Source organism: Crocodylus siamensis, chromosome 6 (assembly GCF_052110815.1).
Source record: "Crocodylus siamensis isolate JL-2025a chromosome 6, ASM5211081v1, whole genome shotgun sequence".
In the NCBI taxonomy this organism is placed as follows: Eukaryota; Metazoa; Chordata; order Crocodylia; family Crocodylidae; genus Crocodylus; species Crocodylus siamensis.
Genome location: NC_143400.1, coordinates 61341411 through 61366462, shown reverse-complemented (window position 1 = coordinate 61366462; position 25052 = coordinate 61341411). Strand labels below are relative to the sequence as shown.

General features: G+C 41.8%; 1 protein-coding gene across 1 annotated transcript in view; it reads right to left on the bottom strand.

Annotated features, from left to right (window-relative positions):
* NYAP2 (neuronal tyrosine-phosphorylated phosphoinositide-3-kinase adaptor 2) overlaps nucleotides 1-25052 on the bottom strand; it is a 117586-nt gene that overhangs the window by 70711 nt on the left and 21823 nt on the right. Inside the window, exon 3 of the mRNA XM_090054122.1 lies at nucleotides 5544-6641. Within this exon, the coding sequence (XP_089910248.1) occupies nucleotides 5544-6641 (1098 nt within the window). The remainder of the gene's footprint in view (nucleotides 1-5543; nucleotides 6642-25052) is intronic.

The following is a 25052-nucleotide window of genomic DNA, read 5'->3' as shown; positions in this document are numbered from 1 at the left end:
TCTGCCTGACCCTCTGGATAGCTGACCCAGCTGTGGCCTTATTTCCCAGATACCTGACTTGGCTTAGCCCTCTGACCTCACATTCTGCCTGACCCTCAGGATCCCTAACTCAGTTCCCTGGTCAGATCTTCTAGATCCTGACTTCCCGGCTTCCCCTGATCCTGAGGTGACCCCCAGACCTGGCTGCCCATGGCCCGGCATGACAATGAGGGAGTTCTGGCCTAGGGGGTGAGTTTTAATACAAGTCATACCAGGCCTTTTCCTTCTATTGGCAGACTAAATAACTTGGAGTCAGTTTCAGAGGCAGAAATTTGGGAGTATTAATTACTTATAACCTTAAATTAATATAAATTCTGCACTTTCCTTATTGTAGCTGCCAATCTGATTCTGTCAACCTTACTTATCCTAGATTGTATGGAGTTACTCATACAATGTGACTGTAGAATTCAGTTTGCAGTGATATCTGGATGCTCCATGCTGGTCAAAATGTTCAGTCCTAAGTGCCTACACCAGTGGTTCTCAACCATTTTAGAGTCAAGGCACCCCTGGGTAGACTTGCAACACCACTTAGAAAACGCCAGCTCTTAGTTTTCTTTTTCTTTTTTTTGGACTACAGAAAAATAATAGAGAAGTTTGGAGGGTTTTTTTGTTGTGAAGAACTCAGAAATACCAGGATTATGGATTTCTAGTTGAAATTCTTGGGTTTAACTTGTAAATCGTGTTTCCAAACCTAATAGTGCCAACATTGTGTGGTACCCTAGGTGAGAATCACTGGCCTAGACTTAAGAGGCATCTAATTTTTAGCGTAATTTTTAAAGATGCTAAGCAACTTCTCTTTGAGAGGGGCTTCAGTGGATTTATGGGTAATCAACACCCTGAATAATTAAGCCACTTGTAATTAGGTGCTTAGAGATCTAAAGTTGAAAATATTGGCTGTAATGTAGCTGCTTGAAATAATGCTTGAAATCTATTAGTGAATTTGACTTTTTCATTATAAAATTAGTTTTACTATTATTTGGAATGAATTGCTTTGGAATGCATTGCTATATTTTTCCTCACTCCTTTAATGGATTTCTTCCTTTTAATTTTAAAGTGTATATACATATCTACACTTACATGTTCACACACAAACAGTTGACACATGGGGATTTTAAAGGATGTAAGCGGGTTGATGTGATAGTTCTGAACTAAACTGAACCGATTAGTAAAGGGACTGAACTATTTCACCAAGGACTTTGAGAAATACCTACCTATACCTTATATTTATGGGAGTTAATAGGAGTAAGACATATAGGACCAGAAAAGTATACTTTCAAGGAGCACTTCTATTTTAACAAAAAGAAAATAAACCCTAGCAATTCTTCAAGATGGCTTTTCCACCTTCCCAATGCACAGACAATGTTCCCATGACCGACAATTTTCTCCCACTGGCTGAGCACCTCTGTGGAGCTTCTTGGAAGTCATATACCTCCTAAGGGTATGTTCCATTGAGGAGTGCGGCCACAAGGGACAACAGTGATATTAAACATTTAATCTACAGCTCCTGTGAACTACTGCAGCATTTCAGTGAGGATTAGTTTAATGTTGAACACACTTCAAATAAATATTTTTGTTCTCCAATTACATCTGTTGCCATGAAAAATTTTAGTACCTTGATATTTTATCCTAATTTAGGATTAAAAAAGTTGAAATATCAGAATTTGCCATGAGATACTACTGAAATTTTCTGTCAACTCTAGCCATTATCTGACCTAGAAAAATCATTAGTACCTCTATCAAATTTATCTCAAATTGACATATGCAGGTGCAATTGCTTCCATTCTTATTCTTCCATGATCCTATACGGTTTCTGGCTTACCAGGAGTTTTAAAGATAAAATGGTTGAATTGGTCTCATTTTAACAAAGAAGAATAATAGTAGGTAACTTAAGTACTGCTGTACCCATTCATCACTTTTGCGTTCAAGCCAGAGATGCACTGAACAACCAAAAAGCAGACAGAGGATAAGGGTCAAAGAAAAGTTCTGCTTTTAAAACTATGACCACAATCCCCACAGAAGTCAGCGACAGTAGTCACCCTATAGCTGAGAGATTAATTTTCTCCATACTTGTCACAGTACATTGCAAGTACACTCAGGCTGAATCCTAGATACTATATCATACTCTTTCTTTTTTAATTTGTACGTGGTAGTGAATAATTCAAACAGGTCATAAACAGGTCTTTCAGGCTTCAAGAAAATCTTGCCTGAACTGTGCCCAGAATAATTTTGAAGTTCCATATTTCCTACCTCTAATGAAATAAGAGGGACATAACTCTCCTTTTGTCTTTTTGTTCATCAGGGCCATTCCTAGGGTACAGCAAATCAAGGCAACTGCCCTGGGCCCCACATTTTAGGGGGCCCCATACTTCAAAGTCAGAAAGCTGGAGCCAGAGCCCAAGCCAGCTGTTGGGGCTGGACCCATGCAGTGCCCCGCAAACCTTCTGTTCTAGAGCCAGAAAATGCCAATCCAGCCCCTGGCAGGAGCTAGCAGCACCCCACGGGAAGGGTCAGTGGCCTGGCTCTGAGGGCTGCAGCAGAGGTGCTACCTAGCACCCACCCTGTGCTACAGCCTGGCCCAGAGCCCCTGCAAGGCTACTAGGCACTGGGCACTGTGGCTTGGCTTGGCTTGGCTTGACTCAGGGCCCCCCCACTGCAAGGGTGTCCCTGACCCAGCCTGGCCTACCTGGTGCGGTTCTCACCTCAGCTGCCCCACACTGCAGGCGGCCCCCTGGGGCAGGCTGTGCCAGTGGCAGCACCCTCAGCACCAGGGCAAGGGCTGCTGCCTCCATCCCACTCTGCAGCCTGTGCCACCTGGCTCTCCTGGCCCTGGCCCTACAACCAGTGAGTACTGAGTCAGGAACTGCAGCCCTGCCCTCGCCCTTCCAGCGGATATCAGAATGTAGGTAACAACACTGATTGTGATCGGTGAGTTCTTTTTAGTTATATAAACTTTTTTAATTATATAAAAATGTAAAGGGGGCCCTGCACAGGCTGATTTGCCCTGAGCTCCACACCCCTCTAGGGTCAGCCCTGTTGCTCATTGCTATCTGGTTTCCACACGTTTTGTTTTATGCTCAGACTAAAGGACACTAAACTGAGAATGCTTGGTCTGGTTTGTCATACTGCATTTGCTCTCCTCCCATTCCAAAAAAACATAGACTATTAGATTCTGATTCAAAACTGTGCAACACCCACTGGCTTCCTGCATGACTTGTATGAATAAGGCTTAAGTACATCTCATGATTAGTCTAGTCTACACGGGCTCCCACTGTGTGTTATTACACACCACAGAATGTAGAAGCTTGGTCAGATTATTCTTTTATACCCCACAATTTACTATAAATGTGTTATCATGGATCTTTTTTGTGCAATTACAGAAGAGAGAATGCTGATCCTGTACTTGTTTTCAAGTCATCCTACAGTAACTTCTGTCACTATAGTATTTGAGTACAAGCCCAATTCTTGCCTACTGTGGTAATCCAAAAAGATTAAACTACACTATAAATACCAGACAAACTAAAGTAAAATCGGATTGACAATCTGTTTACTTCTCCTGCACAGCTGCACTGAAAGTTTTTGCTATTAGCTTCTTTAGATAAAATGACTGATTAGGCCATAAAATAACTGAATTTGGTTTCTGTTTTACCCATCTTCCCCAGCACTAATGGCCAAGAACAAGCATCTTTTTTTTTTTCTACCTAGAAGAACAAACCAAATGATCTTTCAACTGCCAATTAGAAAAGCTGTTTTGTAAAGATTTGGAACACAAGATTTACTTTACATTTTGAAATGCCTCTTGATAGTCTGCAGTCAAATTTGTTCAAGTGGAATATAAACAATTTATTTTGGGGGTCACCTTTGAAGAGGCAGCATAAAAGTACCCTGGGATTTCATAGACTCAAACTAATGTCATGTTCATTCTGGGATTTTCTAAAAGTTCCTAAGGGTTTTTTCATGTACAGCAATGGAACCTTACAATTTTATTAAATGCCTTGGATGATGTTGGCACAGCACATAATTGGAAGGAGAGTTCTATTTGCTTATCGGCAAGTAGTGTGTTTAATAATGTTTATTGCCATCTGTACTTTACCATTACTCTACCACTTCAATTATTCCCAAATGTCACATAACATACTTCACAATTGTCCCTTATTAGAAAAATTCTCTCTCATTTTAGACCTGTTTGCTTCCATCCCACACCCAAATCTGGTGTTGTTGCATTTTTATTACTGTAATTATTTATGTCAAAACTAGTGAATCATGGAACTAAGCTTTTATATAATAGTATTAGGTCTTCAGGCTGCCAAATGATTAAAGATAAATTTGACCAAAGGCTTCATTGACTTGCAGAGGATGAACAGAGTGCATGTACATGATGAGTCTAATTCTTTCTTCCCTGCATTGGTTTATGTCCATGCCAATGGAGTTACTGCCAAGTTGCACTAACATGTATCAGTGGAGAAGCAAGCCCAAAGACAGGTGAAAAATAATTGTTAGGGAGTGTAAAACTATGGTAAGTAAGAGGAGGATCAGTCCCTTTACTTGAGTGAATACAGTGAGTATGAATCAGTACTGAACCTGACCTCCTCTCTCTATAACAATTTGGTAGCCTGGAGACAGAAATACCATCCTTTATCAGTGCAGCATAAATTTGTGCAGAATTTGGCACATGATGGCTTTTTATGTTATATCTCTGCCAAAAAGTTATAATATATTGCTAGTACAAGCATAAAATACAGTGCTAGAAAAATCAAGTATTCTCAAATAAAGAGCATTTGAGGTATGCAGGCTCCAAAACCTCAAAGACAAACTGACTTTTTATTAGACCTACAGAAAAAAGCATATCATGTTTACTTACTTTTCTCAGCTATAAAGGCTTACAGGCAAATTCCATGCTAAGACACACTCTAATAGCTTCACTGAATTTGAAAGATAGTTGGAGATATTAATATCAATGCCACACTTCACTTTTACTCACAGCTGTGAATCTATTGTTGAGTACAGTAAACGTTACAGGTTGCTACTACAAGTGGCTGAAAGCATTCAGTGCCCACTGAAGCTAATGGGAACTCTGTGGTACAGGGCTTTCAGTCAGGAAACAGTGTGCCACAAGATTATTTTGGATGTTTACCAGTCCTAACAGTATTTAAGTATTGTCATGTCCAATTTTATGGGCTATTGTTTCCAACTCACAGGACCCAATGGCAGTAGACAGTACTTACCACCACAATGGAGGCTTTATAGCACTGGGCCTTAAATAACTTACATCTCTGTTTGGAAGCCTCATAATTCAGTTTCAGGAGTTTTGGAACCTTAAAATATAGCATAAAAGGATGACATTTAAAGGCATTTTTCAACAGTAATCAACTTCCCTCTGACTGCAGGATTAAGGCATATATCATTATATTGCTGAATTATGTGATAATTGACATGCTATTTAATAAAATACGACATGAACTATAAATATGTAGAGAAAACAGACAGATATTGTACTGAAAACTTACTCTCTGCAGGTTCTTTAGATCTTCTGCCACTGGAGGACTTCCTCAGTAAACTTCGTCCTGAGGTAAAGAGACTGGTTAATTCCTCTAGAGGACTGGTGGGTGTTCTAGAACGTGAACCACTCTGTGAGGATGACCCGTAGGTATTAACCGAGGCATTTACCATCTTTCCCCCTTCTTGCAATGTGTTTCTGGCTGTAGAATGAGGCACTGATGGAGAGCTTCTTGAGAGACTTCCTGAATGTACAGAGTCATAAGGTGGAGGTCTTTTGAGGCTTAACGGGGTAAGTGACCTTCCCATACTGACGGGAGAGGGTGAGGCAGAGTGACTTTTAGGGTAGCCATGTGGAGACTGTGTTCTGTACAGGGTAGAAGGATGTGGAGGTGAAGAAGAGTGCCCAGGAGTGGTAATTCCATGAGATACTGTCTGGTCTTTTTCCGGTTTTTGATGACCCGGTGTATGGGGTGGCAGTGAAGATGGAGATGCTCCAGCTTGTTGTTTTATGTAAGACACATTTTCTAACACAGGAAGCTTTGTGACCTCTAGAGGAGTTAGAGGAGACTCATCAGAATTTGGGGAACACTGAACTGGTGCTGGTGGGAACACCAGCAGTGGAGGTCTGTGAGAAAGCAGATTTGGAAATGGTGGGGGGATATCACAAAGCAAGCCCTTGGGAGTAGATGGCACTGAGGACTTGGTGAAATCTAGGTCAGGCACTGTGGGAGTAGCACACTGAGAAGAACAAGTGTGATGGTCATATTCACATTGACACTTTGAATCTTGGCCTACATCATCAAATATAGGATATTTCATCTCCTCGTAGACTGCTTCACTTTGGTCATCCTCATCTTTTTTAAAGTCCCTTAGTATGTTCCCAACCATTTCAATATAAACAGGCTCTTCTTCCTCTGTGTCTGGGGCAGGACTGCTGACCTGCGATAAGGAGGCATCCCTAGTGAGTGTTGTCTTCATTGGGCCATGCTTTTTAATGTAAGTTTCATCAAAAGATGTGCTTAGTTGAGTGTTTGGATTTCGTTTCGGCTTAGGAGGTGGAATCTTCTTTGTATATTCATCACTATGAGGCCTTGGTTTGGCTGACACTGTAAACAGAATACAAATACAAGTTACCAGAAATATTCTTAACAAGCCACTGAGTTTCTATTACAAAGCTGTAATTCTGGAATGTTTTTTCCCCTCATTCACTGCTGGCATAAATATACTGTTACTCTAGTGCAATCCTACTAAGAATTCTATATTTTATGACATATAACACATACATTTTTGTTTTTTAAAGACAGCTGCTGGAAGATGGAGTGTGCATTATATGTGAGGAAATGTGGTAAGGATCAATATCTGCTGCTTACTGGGTTAAAGCGAAAGTACAGTCTGAACACAATTCACAAGAAGCAGAACGATGAGCAGGTTTGTCTCCCCAGATGCTGCTATGTAATTACTTGAGAAAGATCTTTTTCCCTTCATTCTGCCTTTCTAAAACAACATACGTTATCTTACTCTGGGCTGTGACGTGCAAGAAAATCTGGTAATGGCCCACTCAAAACACACTCAGTCCTTCCCCAAAACTGGTAATATGCTCCACAAACACACATGTAGGGAATGTCTAAAACGTACTGTGCAGAAATACCCAAACTAATCCTGTATATGCTGGTGCCAGAACTGACAGCAACTTAAATGTATTAGTGTGGTGGTGCAATAAGGCCAATAAACTCTGCTTCTAATGCAGCTATGCTACTTCTAGTTCCAGACAAGCACACAGAACTAGAATATGGCATCTCCATTTGAATGGATTGACTTGTACCCTACAGACTGCCTGAGTGTGAAATCCTCCTTTTGGGAGGGCTGTCCTCTCTCATGCCTTGTGGACTTGAGACTTCCCACATTTAAATGCTGTTCTGCTACAATATCACTATGGATTTTAAAAACCTTAGAAATAAGTACACCTACCTGAACTCTGCAGTGAACTTCCTATGGGCACAAAAGAGTCGTTAAGAGCCCAGAGAATCACACATACTAGTGTCACTCTAGAGTAACATAATGATGAATCAAAATGCTTGTATTTATAGTATCAGCAAGAAAGGTGGCAAGAATTAGCTGTTTACCCCTACAGAGCAGACTTGTGTCTACCATTATACAAATACTGTAAAAATTATTTTCAAATTAATCTTAATAAACCATTTGGACTCCATCCTCTGAGATGGCAAAACTTTGATGGAAATGGAGGGGAGACTCTCTCAGAACCTGGCCCTTTTAAAACAGTTTAAGTCTAGAAACAAGTGGGCATATATACATGTGCTCCAGGAGGTCCTCAGAGAGCCACTCTAATTAAAGTGCCCAGAGAAACAAGCCTTGGTTAAGGCGCCCCCGTCATCATTTTTCAGCGTGGGGATGATGATACACATGACACTGGAATCTACTGTAGTGCAGTAATTACCACACTCCAGCAGACTCTATTAATTGAGTCTGCTCCAACATGCTGTAATTACAGTGCATACCTTAATGTATAGGTATATAGGTGCTCAATTTTCTAGTCTGCCTTTAAAATTACAAATTGAAACACTATGATGAAATTCATTTGAAATGGAAGGTCAAGTATTTCATAGAAATTATCCTCCACTGACTAAACAAGAAACTCATGAAAACTGCATGTGGTTCTCTCTGTATAGTTAATAAAATATCTCATTAAATGTTGGGGTTAAGTCAGTTTTTCTCCTAAATGGACACAGCCAACTCACTTGCAAGAAAAATTATGCAAGAATGCCAGACTTAATCTGTATTCCTACAGAGCCCTGGTACCTTACTGATATGTTCCACAGCACAACAAATGCTTACATCACAGTTCAGTTTGACATGCCAGTCTTCCAGTCTTTCTCACTGTAACCCAGATGGTAAGTGGGAGGTAACTTCTCTTCAAATGGAAGGGATGTTAGCAGGAGTGTGTATGCTGTAGGGAGCATGGCTGCCTAGCTGTAGGCCAGCTCACCTCTTTCCCTACTGAGCAGAGCAGACCAGGAGAAACAGTGCTTCTCAACTATGTACAGGCTTAATATTACAAAATAATACACAACTTATAACCCCAAACCTTCATACATACATACATATACACACACATACATACATATATACATATATTGATCATTCTATGCACATGCACACACAGGCTATTTACAGATATGAATTTACCCAAATAAAAGCTGTAATTAACCCTGAGACTCAAGCCTCGGCCTCATTCCCAGTGGCCTTCAAGTTAGTCTGCAGCCCCTGCCCTTATTTAGGGCCCTCCAGGCCACAGGGGAAGGAGGGCACTCAAAGGTAAACAGAGGTTACTCAGCAGAACAATAGCAAGAATAACAGGCAGTGTAGTGTCAATAATTAAACATATGCAATAAGGTTACATCAAATAAAAATAACCACTACAAACCAATGACAAAAATATCTGACAAAGATAGGACAATATATAAACATATACAATACGGTTACACCAAACAGAACACACTTGCATAAAATAATCAATGCCATAAATATCAACACAGAGCAGCTTATATTCCTCTTCCAATACAATAATAAAGGTGCAGGATTACCTGTATTTAATTATTTGCTGTAGATCTCTGTGACACTGTAAACACTCCCTGACAGAATGTTCCAAGTACCTTCTGCTGACCCATCAGAAAACAGCTAGTAGGATTCTAATGCTAAGCCAATCAGGCAGCACTCATAGACTTACAAGACCTCTTTTGGAAGCTCTGCCTCAAATGCACTTCTAATGCCAGCAGCAGTGAATTGTTCTGCCAGCTGGAAGACCATATTTTGACAGTCTATTTATGATCCTGGGCTCAGAGGTGGTAGAGGCTGGCATTCTGGCATGCGATTGGACTGATTTGTTCAGCAGGATTATAGCAAAAGGTTTTAGTGAAGTGTTGCTATTTTGTCACATTTCTTTCTGATCCATTAGAATCTATGAATTAGATATCCTTTCTTCTTACTTCTAACATACATTCCATATAAACAACATGCAAAGTAGTATTAAGGATTAGTGTAAAGCAAGATTCAAGTCCTGGCTTAGAATAAGTAGGCTTGGGTTCAGACCAAGTGTTAAGACCATGTTTATATCAATAGTACCTGCATAAGCCTAATATGTTTTTTAAAAAAAGAGAGTGTTTCCAAAGAAATGGGGACTTAGCTATAATTTTAAAAATGTAAAAGTTGTGGGTATGTCTGTACAGAACAAAGCAGTGCCATGCATAAATAACCAGGTCTCTTACACTGAATGGCTGCTGACAGCAGTATTGTCATATTCATTTGGCAGCCTACCTGGGCTAATATGCCCTGAGGAAGTGCTATTGTTATACTAGGAAGTGCGGCTGATATCAACTGATTGCAAACCATGTAGAACGGACTCCATACAATCCTATTTGACTCTTCTGGTTTGTGTTCCACCAAAACCCAGAGGTCTTTGCCAAATGATGGCTAGAATCTTTCCTGAAATTTTGGAGGTATTCAGACATCACATTTTAGTTATTTCAGAAAGACAGAAATGCCACTGAGTTATAAATAACAGAAAAAGAATTACAGCAGACTGTGTACTCAAGAGAAACCAGTTCCTGTGTGGCATGCAGTAAGTTCTCACGTGGTACATTGTGACCTAGAAATCTTGGATGCCATTGTCAAAAGAGAGCTCAACTGACCCAACCCTGCCACAGAGTGTAAAGTGAAATGGTTTTTGTTTTCCTTTCTCTATTCAAGGGATTCTGTTCCTTCTCCACCATTGTTTAAACAGGTATGTGTAATAGCAGAAAGGCAACACATAAATTAGGCTGCTTTTCTTCATCACAATTTGTAGGGCTTCAGGTGTTTTATATACAGACTTACAAGAGAAACTACTCAAATGAACTCGGGGGGAAGGGTAAGGTGAAGCAGGAGAAGAAACAGACTTCTGTGCATGAAGGATAGCAAAGGAACTGCTACACACCTAAGGGGGATGTAAATTAATTCTCCTATCAACTGCAATAGTGTTTCTCAGGTATTAGCCTGAATTAACACCAATGGAAGCTGTGATGCATCAGGCCTATTATATTTATTTAACAAAAACATATACTCTAGAACACAGTTTTGCTGCAAGGAATCCATTCTGTGGTACAATGTCTATGGAATTATGAAATTTCTTGTTATAGAGTCCTGCTCTTATGCAGGGTATTAGGCAGAACGGAGGAATACTATGACTAATCAGAGCTGTGGAAATCTAATAAAAAGAGCAGGCAATGTTTTTGCAGGTTCATGTGTAGCCACCATTTGGCAAGGGTAGCTGTACTTGTACGTAGCAGCTCTGGCATGGTCTCTCAGCCAATGAAAGGAGATTATTTGGCAATCCCTGGGAGAGGAACAGGCAGGATTGCTTTATGTACTTGACATTTATCAGGCAGGGAAAGCATTCATTGCCTGCTGGGAGCATAAACTCTTATGAAAAGCAAACCAATGCTGACACAGTGGTTATATACACACACTGCAGTGTTGCCTGTTATAAACATGGAGTAATTAAATGCTTTTCAACAGGGATTACTATGTGATTGGTCAGTGTGTCCTTAGTAATCTGCCTGAGAACTGGTTACTGCTACTTCTAAGAAAAGTGTCTGATCTAAGCAAAATGAAAGCAATGAAGATTTCTACAGACTTCAATGGGATGTGGATCAGATCCTTATATCAGTATTACTGGCCTGAATCAGATAGATGCTAAGCACTCAACAATCTCACGGAAGTCGGTGGGAATCGTACATGCTCAGTAGGGCTGCACAAAGCTTCAGTCCCCGATTCAATTCGGCAGAGATTCAGCGGCCAAATCTCCGAATCCAAATTGAATCGGGAGACCCTTTAACCTCTCCAAATCAAATTGGAATCCTCCAAATCAATTTGGAAAGATTCTGTGATTTGGACCTAGACATAGCTTTAAATGTTTTTTCTACATACCTCAAGGTACCATGAATGCTGAGATGGTGGGGCAGATGGAGCATCCCATAGGAGCATGGGGGGCTCCACAGCATGCTTGGCAGCAGATCCGGAAGTGGACCAGAAGCACTTCCAGTCCATTTCTGGGTCTGCTGGGGATTGCGCGGGAGAGCCCTGTGCTCCCCAGTTCAGCGACTTGTGCCTCCTGGGTCTTGAGGGGAACCTGGGGTCCCTCCCATGGCTGATTGCCAAGCCTGGAAGGCATTGGGGGGGGGGCCTGTGTGCTCCCCGGCAGACCCAGAAGTCAACCAGAATTACCTCCAGTCCACTTCCGGGTTCACCACCGAGCATGCAGGGCCCCCCCATCGTGCTCCTGTGGGATGCCCCATTTGCCCCAGCACTGCAGCATTCATGAGCCGTGCCTGGTCCTTGAGGTATGTAGAAAAAACTTTTAAAGCTGTGTCTATGGCCAGATCGCTGATTCTCTGAATCAGCATTGAATCTTCACATTTGGATTCGGCTGAATTGAATTGGGAACTGTGATCCGAATCAAGAGATTGAATCACTGTCCCCAATTTGGGCCAAATCCAAATTCAAATTGAATACTGCCTGTTTTGCACACTCCAAATTGCTGAGCACTTCAGCCCATAAAGATTTTCTTTTTCACATGCCTGTTTTTCTTCATCTTCCTAGGCATCATTCTATGTTCTTCTAATTTAAGATTTAGGAAAAAATGATGCATTAGAACTGTGCCAAGAATAGAAATTCTGTCTGTAAAGGATTTTGAGATCTTAGAATTTGTTCTTATTCTGAAAAACTGGAAATTTTGAGATTTGACCAGAAAATGTTTCACTAACAAAAATCAAAATGTGTCGAGTCTGATGTTTTATATTTATAACAAAAAATGGAAGAAATCCTTGCTTTGAAAGGAAAAAAACAAAATTTTATTTAAAAATGATCAAAGCAAGATATTTTGATTTTGCCAGAACCTTTTCCTTTAAAACAAAATTGTGCACTGTTTTGATTTTGAAGGAATTGTACTCGTTGGCAAAAGAAAGTCCCATGAAAATAATTGTTCTAACCAGACTTATTGTTCCCATTTAAAATATGACAAAAATATTGCAAAAAGAGAATAAAATTATGTATAGTTGTTGCTCCCAGTGGATTATGAATGACACAATTTTGAATATTGTCTGTTGTGTCTGAAAAACCTATTGTCCTTGCCTGTTAAAATACGTGTGCAACAGCATCATACAAATCTTTGCATAATAAAGTGAAAAAAAAATACATCTCTGGTACATTTCTGCCCAACCACATTTCTTACATAAAATGTTTCCCCAAGCCCAGCTATAAAAGGACATCAAATAAAACAACATCATCATGATCTTACTTTGCATAGAGAAGAACAAACACTCTGGAGAAAATTAAGGGAATTTTGAAGTCCTCTGTCTGTCAGAGATTCAATTTCTATAGTAGGTCACACCAAAGAAGACCACAGTCACTGAGTCTGAATTGCACTGGCCCACTAAACCCACAAGGGGAAAACTGTTCTATAGTTACTGTGCTTATTAATTAAAACTGGTTGAGATGTTTCCAGAGGAATGATTTCCCAATGGAAAGTGCTTTTTCTCAAATGTCCTTATTTAAAAAAAAAATTCTAATCTGTAAAAATATTTAGGTACTCATAAAGAAATAGAAATGGTGCCCCATCTGACCATCTGGATCATTCTGGTCAAGTTCACTTTCTGCCTGTATGGAGAAAAGAAAATGGAGAAGAGCCTTCCAGGTAGGTATTGCAAAGTGGGACTCCCTGCCTAGACACAGTGCTAGGTTCCCCACTTGCCTCCCACCTGACTCATCTGCCACGCCTTGTTCTTTATTAAGACAGGAGGCTGCCCATTCATGCCCCGATGCCAGGGGGCGCTATCTGCGGCTCCATACCTCCCCTACACCACTGCCCATGCCTTGCAGATGGCATCCAGAAGTTACAGTGCTCCTGGCCTACCACTGGAGCAAGCTTAGGCCACGCCATCAGGCCTCAGTCACATGCACATCCATACTGCCTGCCTCTCACTCAGGCCTCACACACTCCACCTTCTCTCATAGGGTCTCTTTCATGCATCGCCAACTTATGCTGCCTTGCTCCCACTTGGAGCAGGTCCCCTTTGGCTATAGGCTTAGCTAGTCCATTCCTTGGACCGTCTGTTGGGCCTCTCCTGTGACCCTCACCAGGGTAGTGGCCAGTGAATTACCCAACTGGGTCTAAGCTCACTCTGGCCCCTTCCAGGGGCAACACTATGTATATATAAATGTACTGGGCCATCAGCCCTCTGGTTCTTCTCCATCTTCACTAAGGGTCCTCATCTCTGCCTCCCTCTCTGGAGTTCCACATCGCCCCCTTCACTCGGGACTCCACACTGCCCCCTCACTTGGGGCCATGGGGGCTTCCCATCCCAGTGGACTCAGATGGCCGAAGCCATGCCTGGCCCCAACTATGTTTTCTCAGGGTCTTGCACCCCACTGGGCCACACCGCCCCTTTCACTGGGGCTACTCATCTCTGCCTCCTTCACTCGGGGCTCCACACCGACCCCTCACTTGAGGCCACGGGGCTTCACTCCCCAGTGGGCTCAGGTGGCTGTAGCCATGCCTGGCCCCAACTTTCCCTTTCAGGGTCTTGCACCCCCACAGGGCTCAGGTGGCCACAGCCGTGTCTGGTTCCTACTCTTCTCCTCAGGGCTTGCACCCCCCCACAGGGCTCAGGTGACCATAACCATGCCTGGCCCCAACTCTCCGGTGTTATGCAAACCCACCTGAAGGTGAGGGCTAGGGTTAAAGCACCCCTACCTGCCTTTCACCAGGGTGATCACCAGCCTGGCAGTTCCTGGGGGCTCCTGCACCACTGAGAGACCCACTAGGCCACCCACTCCCAACAGGGTGCAGTGTTAGGTCATTCCCAGGACCAGGAGCATCTTAACCATCCCCTACAGCTCCTGCCCTTACCTCCAGGATATTATGGAGCCTCACAGTCAGGTGATATTGCTGCCTGGGGTGCCAGCAGCAAACTGCCCTGTTTATATGGGTGGCCAGAGCTCTAAAATGGCCACCGCAATTAAGCACCTGCTGGCTGACTGGCCCCAGTCTTAAAGTGGCAGGCAACAACAGTGTCCTGCTGCACACCATCCCCCTTTAAATAGTACATGGGGGATGTTTCCCCTGCTGCTTCTCCAAGCAGGCTCCCCTCAGAGCCTGTAAGAGACCTCAAGTGGCGAGCACCCCAAAGGTGCTCCGCCACAGTATGCAACTGGAGATCCAGGAGGAGTAGTAAACAGAGGCTGCTTACAGCCATTCAGGGAAGTTAGATCAAGTTAAAAACAGTCATCTAATCTAAGGTAAATTGGGATGGAGGGAGCTACCAGATGTTGGGTTGCGAGGACTGGGGGGGGACAAGTAGACTCTGAGGGGGGTGGGTGATTCCACAAGGAAGATTGTGGGGGCAGGCAGAATCTATAAGGGATATCAGAGGAATCTAGGGGCCATGAGGAGGATTGGAGGGCTAGGTTGGGTCTACAGGAGGGACTGGGGGAGTTTGGGAGGGTTTGGCAGGATTGCAGGGCTGTCAGCTCTGTGGGGGGCGGCTTTTGGAGGATGGAGGGCTCCCATCCCCCCTCTGGGATAAGAGGGGGGGTTTTTGGCTTCCTGACCATCAAACAAACACCCTCCCCTTCCCCCCAGAAAACCAACCCCCCATTCCTGCTTTCCCCTACTGCCACCCAACTTATTTGCTTGGCTCCTACCACTGGTGAACACTGGTAAAACTGGCACTGGGAGTAGCTTGTAGGATGGGGGTTTGTTGGGGGTGGGGGAAGATTACTCATATGGGAGTGGGGGAGAGGGCTGGTGCCAGGGAGGGAGTAGGAAAAGTGGCTGGGCTTTCCCAGCCTTGGGGCTGCACTAGGAACTGTACAAAAGTTCAGGACAATTAGATTGGTCTAAAAGTGGTCACCCAATCTAAGTTAGGTGTACCTCAGAGGTAGGATTAAGTTAGATTGGGTTAGCCATTTTAGGCTGATCTAACTGTCCTGAACTTCTGTAGTTTGCACTTGGATCCAGCCAACTAGTGTAAGATCTGCACCTGGGCAAACTAAGTTAGATTGGGTGGCCATTTTAACCCAATCTAACCTTCTCATTGCCTCCTCGAATGTCTGTATGCAGCTAGAGAAAAGTGTTGGAAATGCATGGAGTCAGAGTGCACAGACTGTAGCTGACCTCCAGGAAGGCACTTGTCGGTTTCACTTTCAGTCTTTTTGGAGAAAATCCAATTAATAAAATCCTTCTAGGCAGGCAGCTGGAGGCTGCCACAAAATTCCAGGTATTCTTCCCCAAATAGAATTTTTCAGTATTTGCTTTCCTTGTTAAATGTTGAAGCTTTTACTTTTCATCCCAAATTAAGATAATTTTCCCCAAACCACAACATTTTCCACAGGATGGAAGTTTTTTTCCTGGCCAACTCAGGTAGAAGACAAGGGCCACCATGTCTACATGAGACGCTGACTGTACAGTCATTACTATGCAGTTACTTAGTACTTGTATAAACAAGCACTGGGATATGAAACAAGTACTAAATGACTACACAGTAACCCAAGTTACTGCATGGTAGTGCCGACAAATTTTTTTTTGTGGCGTTACTGCTCAATATCCCAAGACTACTATGCAGTAGTGTCATGTCATGGTTTTTGCCACATGATGCTACCAAGCAGTATTCTTGGGATACCGAGCAGTAAGTATCTCGTGTAGACATGGCCAAGGAGCAGTTTCACTTCATCTGGAGTCAGGTGAAATGGAGGATTTTCTTTCTTCGAACAAGATGGCTGACCCCTTAACAAGCAATGAAACATTCAACCTCAATCTACTGTAATGGGTTACCATTTTAATGTTACCTTTATAAAGAGAAATGAAGCAAAACTGAAGTATATCAGTGTGAAAAGAAAACTGTGGTTCTCCTCATTCAGGGCTACTTTGTGCCTGTAACTTGCAGTTGTATACTGGCATAATGGCTTTGATACAATTCCAGAGGAAGCTGGGCAGGAATTGTGCCTTCAGGGTCCACGTAGCTAAAAGTAACATGGTGTTTTCATGAAGAAGAGATTATACCATAGACTTGATGGTGATCTGAATTTAGTTGCGAGGGGAATGGTTTAGAAGCTACTACTTTGATTCTGCACTATCTGAGGAATCAGTCCCCACTACAGACATGTCCTTCCAGAGCTGAATCTCATCTAGATGGCTGCTTTTTGTAATTAGAACTGCCTTACCTGACCATTATCGAAGGATTTGAGTCACTTTGCATGTTGAAAGCAAGTGAATCTAAAATGATTTTGATAACAGATTACCAGCTTTAATACAATTCTATCACTAAAAAAATAATTACAATATTGCTAATAAAGCAAAATATATAGACAGTAATAACTTCAGTTCTGTTCTAGAAATAAGAAGCACAGTGCCTAAAATAGCCTCACAGCAGATCTACTGAATAAGCAGAATATGACATTTTTGAAATGAGATATTTGTAGCACAAAGGTTATGTATAGCTTTCAGACATGCCTAGATGATCTGCCTTTCACAGTTAATTTTGGAAATTCAGCATGCTTCTTGTCATCCAATTTTGCTGAAGACTTTTTTCCTCTTTAGGGAGAGGGCAAAATATTAAATTATGTTGTGCCATTTCTTCTCGTTATTTGCTCAGCATGTGAAAAAAAAAAGAGTTTGTCATTTTCTTTTGTGTTTTAGCTGTTTACCAGCTTCTGAGTCACTCAGTCCATTTACTAAGCTATTTGGCTCACTAAAAAGAACAAAATTAGGTGCACATAACAATTAAACTCCTACATTACAATTTTTAGGAGGTGCCACATCAAGGATAAATTTAAATTAATTTCTTTGTAAACCAAATATTTATGTGTGTGTGAAACAATTAAAAATCTTTAAAGATTTTATTTGCGGAACAGTATACGAACAAATCCAGCTATAATGTAATATGTGTCCTTCACAGAAAGGACCTAGGGAAGTGAAAGACAACTTTATTTCTTTAATTAAAATGCTGAACTTATTGGGACATGAGGCTGAAGATGCACAGAGTTGTTATTTCTGATATAATTAATATAATGTAACAGAGAAAGTAGAATCCCAAGACAATGGAGCACCAATGCACCTTTAAGTTTAAGCAAATTTGTAACACTCCTTGGTGTCTACTGGGTGACTTGGCTCATGAAAGTTCTATATCTTTAAGAGTTATCCTGGGTAATTACTAAGAGTGATACCTATATACCTCTATATCACTGCCATCCACATGGATTTTTAGTGAGACGATACCAAGAAACCTGAATAGTCCAGTAGCTCGTGTAGTAGACTGGGACTTCTATCTGTGTTCTACCACCAACTCTGCTACTGATCTTTTGTGTGGCAAGTCATTTAATCTCTTTTTCCTGTTTCTCCTCTACCCTTTATGTGCCCTGTTTTCAACTGGGGCAGAGTGGTTTCCCTAATACGGTGCTTATACCATACTTAGCACTGGTTTTGATGCCATTTGGACCTATTATATGTAACTGCAATGCATATTAAAAAGCAGGAGGACTAGGAGATATTTATGGAACTCTTGCTTTATTGAACATGCCTCTACCTCTCTGAGGAACTTGCTGTGGCAAATGTTCTTGATCCACAAACGTCAATAAAACATACACCCAATGCTGAATCTTGGCACATGACCACATAAACATCATCTCTGGGCTAGCTGTAAGACTAGACGGCATATCCTTGTCATGAACAAAAGCTAGCTCTCAAAGTATAGGACAGAAATTCCTTTTACGTAGACTAGATTTCTGAACACAAAAAAAGAAAAAGGAAAAGAAGAAAGATGAAAAAGCAATCTGATTAACTCTAAAGGTTTTCAAGCCTTAAATAGGTTCAGCAAAGATTTAATGCTGTTCTTTATATTATTTCCAAAAATTTAGATCCTCTCCGTTTCTTTGAACTTCTGTGGGTGGTAAGAGAATAACTAAAACAGTCGAGCGAGGGGACTCAATGACTGCTTCATTAAAAAAACCCCACAACACTGATGCCATTCCCAGGCATGAAGGCCACATTAAAGGAAACTTGGTTCTACATTTTTGGTAATAATTCCAGCTAGCTCTCAAACAGAAGTCCAGATTCTGCTCTCACTTAAATTTGTACAAGTTCACATATTCTAATGGAGATATTTCAGAATGAACACTAGTGTTAAAGAGAACACAATTTGGCTCTCACTACCATGGGCAGATCTAGGTTTTTGAAGAAGAGGGGTGCAAACAGTGTGGCACAGCATCAGATATAACAATGCATTTTTGTCTGATTTAAGAGAAATTAGAAGCTTTCCTAATATGGTACAGGGCTAGTACTACATTATTTAGTTTAAAGTCAAGGCAAAAACCAAATGCTACTATTGAAACATGCACTCATTTGCTCAAGTATATATAAAGTTTTAAAAAACTCAACAAACTAGGGAAAATAGTCAAAGGGCATTTATCATTAGTTCTATAGTCATTATAGTTAAAAGTAAAGCTCTTATTCAGGCTTATAAAACAAAATGTAGCCACCATAAGCATCTTGACAGAGCAATGCTTCACTGTTAGTCATTTCTACACATCGATTAATATTACCACGCCAGACTTAAGGTTTTTAGCTACAGCTAAAAATAGTTTGCAGGGCTATAGAATAAGAGAGAGACATTACTAGGAACGACAAACATACAACAAAATTGCAGAAGAAAGGATTGCTTGAATAAGTAAATATCAAAACTATTAAAAAGGACATAGTCATTAACACCTGTAGAGTAGAGAGAGATTAAAAGGAATTAGGAAGATGATACTCAACCATTAAGTCAATTGAGTCTCTCAGGACTATCTGAATAGAAATGCCACAGCTCTCCCAGGCAGTTAGTTTTAAAGTTTGGGTACAGCAAGAATCCAAGGGGGGTGCAGTTGCACCACTGCAATCCCCCTAAGTTTTGCTCCTGTTTACTACTACTTTGAGCCTGTATTTTGTCTAGCAGTATTTTGTCATGACACATACTAAAAATCTGATACATACTATGTCCCAAATATACACGGCTGTCAGTTTATGCCTAGGATCCATTTTTTCTGGCTCCTGTTGCACAATCCACAAGCCTAAACTAGGCACCTAGGGCTGCTCCGGGAGTGGGGGGGGCAGAGGGTCTGCTCCAACACACTGTAAGTATACGTTGGAGCAGCCTCACTGCACATGTATAGGCACCCCTAGGCTCCCTGCATAATGCCTGGGTTGGGTTTGACACCCAAGAATAGGATGCTCAAATATCAGCATCTAAGGAACAGGCATCTAGTAAGCAGCACTGTACACAGAGGTCTTAATGTGTCTAAGCCTCAAACACCACTTTTCATTTGAGATTTACAGCCCTAAACTCCCCCCTTCACTATGGTGCCTGAGCCCTTCTTTCCATACTGGAGTAAGGGGTAGTTCTTTCTTTTAGAGTAAGGCTGAAAGAGGCAGCATTTGCTTTCTATCCAATAGGCCAGTGAATAAAGCACTGAGGCACAGTGGTTAGAGAATACAGTAGGGCTGTGTTTTGTGTGGAGTTTGGGTTGCTATGTAATGCTTTATAATTCCAACTGTATTAGGTGGTCATGAGACTGGCAACACCTAGTTTGAGGATCATGATGAAGCCTAGATATAAGACAGGCTCCAAGTTGGTCAGCACAATCAAGACTAGTTTTTTTGGCTATGCCCCAACAAAAAAACCCCAAACTGTAGGCAACTGGGGAACTCTAATTCCTACCAACTCTAACTGTTAGGTGCCTAAGGAATTTAGGTAACTTAAGGGCAGTGGTTTTAGAGGTAAAAGTTATACTGCTTGAGTTTGGATCTTTTTTAGTCCTTGAGGGGATTGTGTCTTCTGTGGTTTGTTTTCTTCCTTTTTCACTGCCAGGGCTCTTTCAGGTCAGGCCACATGGAATCATATAGCTGAACTTGTGGTGGGTCCCAGACAGATAGTGAGAGTCAGGGCTGGAAGACTAAACTTCCAAAATGGGCCACCAAAAAGGATATGGAAAATCCCCTAGACGTCTGTGTTTCCTGATTTTGAGGGAAAGAATTATGATAGAGGCATCTCCTTACTTTGAGGTATCACAAATCCAAAAATTTATTTATTTCTGAATTGCCAGAGCTCAGCTCTGTCCTATATTTCAGGGAGGGAATCACACCCAAGCAAGCTCCTGGATTAGATGGCAGGGGTGCATGGGTTTTGAGGACTATGATTATGGACTTTAGTGACTGAAGTAGGAAATACGGGGGAGGGGACTTAGGTACTTTATTCCTTTTCTGCATCTAGCTTTTGTACTGTTAGACAGGCTACTCCCAATACCCAAGCCCAAGAAGCCTCAGCCTTCCAGGCTCTTTCCCTTCAACTACATATGCCCTCTGCTTCTCTACACATTGGTCTGACACACTAAGCTGCATTAATTAGCCTTTACCACAATGAAATATCTACAAAATACTCTTACAACATTATAAAATGATGGATTCCCCTCTCCACTTCTGACTTGTTGGCTTTGGGTGTTTTAAATTCCTCATCCTAGTTCCCTTCAAGAATAAACAATTGACCAACCTCAGTTTTCCCTAGAAAACTAAGATGATGCTGAATAGCCAAATGAAAAAGGAAAAGACAGTATCTGAGGCATAAATGTGTATGCAGTCAAGCATTTCTATGCTACTTAGTGGTATTGGAAATACCAATTTTTTGTAGATATAAGGATGGAAAAGGCAGAAAAAGTAAGATTTTATGGTAATAAAATAATTGCTTATTTGAACGCATCTCTTCTTCCAAAGTAAATGATAGACCAGGCTCAAATGGAAGCAAATGAAAAGGTGCATGTTTAAGATCTCCTTTACCAGCAGCCATTATCAATTACCATTTTAAAAAACACCCTTGAATTTTGCTACTATAAACAGACCCACCTTGCTAATATGATGGCCCGATCATGGTTGGAGCTGGCATTTTCATGCCTAGATCATAAAGCCCCTTCAAGCCTCCCTAATTGGCTGAGGGGGCAGATTTAGGGCCAGATTTAAGTGCAGCAACAAAATGGCTCCTGCAGGCTGGGTAAAGCATTCCCCAATAAGCAGTCAATGCCCATGGGAGGGTGGAAGGGATTGCAAAAAGGGCAGGGGGACCAACACTTAGAGCAGTTCAATTAGAACTGCTGGAGGCTTACATAAAAGAATATAATCTGGCTCATGGGTAGGGCCTGGCTTAAATCATGATTTTGTGTTTTTGTGTGAAAATCGTGAAATTCAGTGATTGCAACAAAAATGCAATTTGCAACAAATTGCTATGATACGGCCACTTGCTGAGGAGTTCCCCAGACCCTCCCCAGGGCCATCTGCCAAGGAAGCACCCAAGTACCCCCAGCCCCTCGCACCCAAGTTTTCCACCTGGGTTGAGTCTACATGTGCCACTACAGTGGCATTATTCCTGCACTGTCATTTAATATTTCCATTAATTTAATGATTTTCACAAAAAAATCCAAAATCATGATTTAAACCAGGCCCTACCCAAGAGCCAGATTATAGTCTTTTATGCAAGTCTCCAGCAGTTCTAGTCAAACTGCTGTAAGTGTTGGTCAGTATAGTTAAAAGCATAATCCAATCCAATGACCTCAGAATATGTTATATACATAAATTATACCATTCTGCATAATATACATTAACTTCACCAAGGCTGAAGTGGAAGCACATAAACATATTTTAACTAAATTGTAATCTGAAGGACCTCTATCTATATGGATAATGCAACCTACATAAGAAGTACTCAATAGCAGGTGTCATTGAATGAATTACATGAAGGGTGTGCAAATAAAACTACTGAACCATGCTCACAAAGAAATAAATTTACAAAACATACATGCTTGTTTGTTGCTGATTCTAATGATTCATCTACTACTGAGTTTTAGAAATATCTATTATGGCAGTACAGTAACTTAACTAGATGAAGCTCTGTAACTAATTTGTTCCAGGCACATCCATAACAGGGTGTGGAAATAGGCTTTTCTATGATTATTAATGTGTGGCTCTCAACTGTACCATCATTCAGGCTGTGTAAGAGACAAAAACAATAGGTAGTGTTAATCTCTTAAAAATCTATAGTTCTAGATATGAAATGCAGTCACTTTGTTGATAACGCTGAGAATATAATTAAATCAGTTCATTTGCAGTAGAGTAGTGAATGCACTTAAAGTTTTACCTCCAAGGTGATAACAAAGTTACGTACTGATTTCAGATTTAACTGCTTTACACTTCACAGGCAAGGTCAGCTCCCAGATTACTGGACCTGGCAGCACAGTTTGGGGAAAAGGTGAGCAGCAGCCAAGAGTAGTGAAAGAACATTTAGGGACTATTTAGAAAAGTTGGACATGTGCAAGTCCATGGTGATACACCCAAGGGTGCTGAGGGAGTTGGTCAATATGATTCCAGAGCTGCCGGCCATTCTCTCAGAAAACTTGTGGCAATTGGGAGAAGTGTAAGATGATTGGAATAGGGAAAATATAGTGTTCATCTTTAAGAAAGGGAAGAAGAAGGATCTGGGGAACTATAAACCAGTTGGCTTCCCCTCAGTCACTGGAAAAACCATTATGCAGGTCTTCAAGGAATCCACTTCTAAGCATCTGGAGGAGAAAAATGTGCTTAGGAACAGTCAACATGGATTCACCAAGGGCAAGTCATGCCTAGCTAACCTGATTTCTTCTATGATGAGATCACTGGCTCTGTGGATGCTGAAAGAGTAGTGGATGCGATATACCTTGACTTTAGCAAGACTTTTGATACAATCTCCCACAACATTCTTGCAAGCAAGCTAAGGAAATCTGGTTGAATGAATGTACTGTAAGGTGGATAGAAAACTGGCTAGATGGTCAGGCTCAAGGTATAATAATAAGTGGCTCAATGTCTAGTTGGCAGCTGGTATCAAGTGGAGTGCCCCAGGGGTTGGTTCTGCGGCCAGTTTTGTTCAATATCTCTGTCAACAACCTGAAAGATGAGGTGGAGTGCACCCTCAGCAAGTCTGAGGATGACACAAAGCTGAGGGGAATAGATAAGATGGAGGGTCAGCTAGGATTCAGAGACGCCTAGAGAAATTGGAGGATTGAACCAAAAGAACTCTCATGAAGTTCAAATTCCTGCACTTAGGATGGAATAATCCAATGCACTGGTACAGACTGGGGACCAGCTGCCTAAGCAGCAGCTCTGCAGAAAAGGACCTGGGGATTACAGTGGACAATAAGGTGAATATGAGCCAACAGTGTGTCCTTGCTGTGAAGAAACCTAACAGTATATTGGGCTGCATTAGCATGAGCACTGGTGAAGCTACATTTGGGCCCAATCCTACTTTCGGCAGAGCTTCCCCACCTGCCCCACAGCCGGGGGAGCAAGTTGCTGCTGGGTTGGGTAGCCCCTGAGCTATGGGACAGCCTGGTCTTTCCCTTGATTGTAACAGCACCCTCCAGGGTGGATTGGGTGGGCTGCCAGCAGGCCATGTGCTGTTGGTGCTTTTGGAGGCCCAATCCAACTTCCCAGGAGCTTGCCAGTGTGCCACCTGTTCCACGAGCCCACCCAGGCTTCCAGCACCTTGCACACTGAGGTCAGGTTGACTTATACACCAGACACACAGAAATCTTAGCCTTTTTTTTTTTTTACAGAAGTATGGGGTTGACTTATACAATGTGCTGACCTATACATTGTAAAATATGGTACCCAAAGGCTGGTTATAAAGAGGATGAAGCTAGACTGTTCTCAGTAGTGGCAGATGACAAAACAAGAGCAATGGTCTCAAGTTGCAGCAAGGGAGGTTTAAGTTAGACATCAGAAAAAAAAGTCTCACCAGGAGGGTAGTAAAGCACTGGAACAGGTTACTCAGAGAGGTTGCAGAATCTCCATCCTTGGAGGTTTTTAAGACCTGGGTAGACAAAGCCTTGACTGGGATTATATAGCTGGATAAGTTTCTGCTTTGAGCAGGGGTTTTGAATAGGTGACCTCCTGAGATCCTTTCCAACCTATTCTATGACTAATGCATTTGAAATATTGCCTTTTTCTCAGTTTTAGGCACCAACCTACAGCCTGAGTTAGGCATCTATGAGAGTGGGATTCATGGGCTTTTACCTTTTCTGGATGTAGGTGCCTAAGGTGTTCTTTCTTTTATTAAAAGGCTTGGGGGAGGAGGGAACGCCCATGTTTTGTTAATGGTTAGAACACCTGTCCATGAGTGGAAGATCCAATTCTGTGTTCTCTTCAGCCTGTGGGGTTTAAAATCATACCTCTCACCTCCCAGGAAACTAGCAACCCATATCATGTAATCTCCAGGGCAGAAGCATCCTTCACCATTCCAGTTGATATTCCATCATTATGTGGCCATGAATGCAAGGGAACAAGAAGCAGCAAGAAGAACCACTGGATAAAATTCACAAGCAGGTCATCATTGGGTTCTGGGACAAAACAGAGA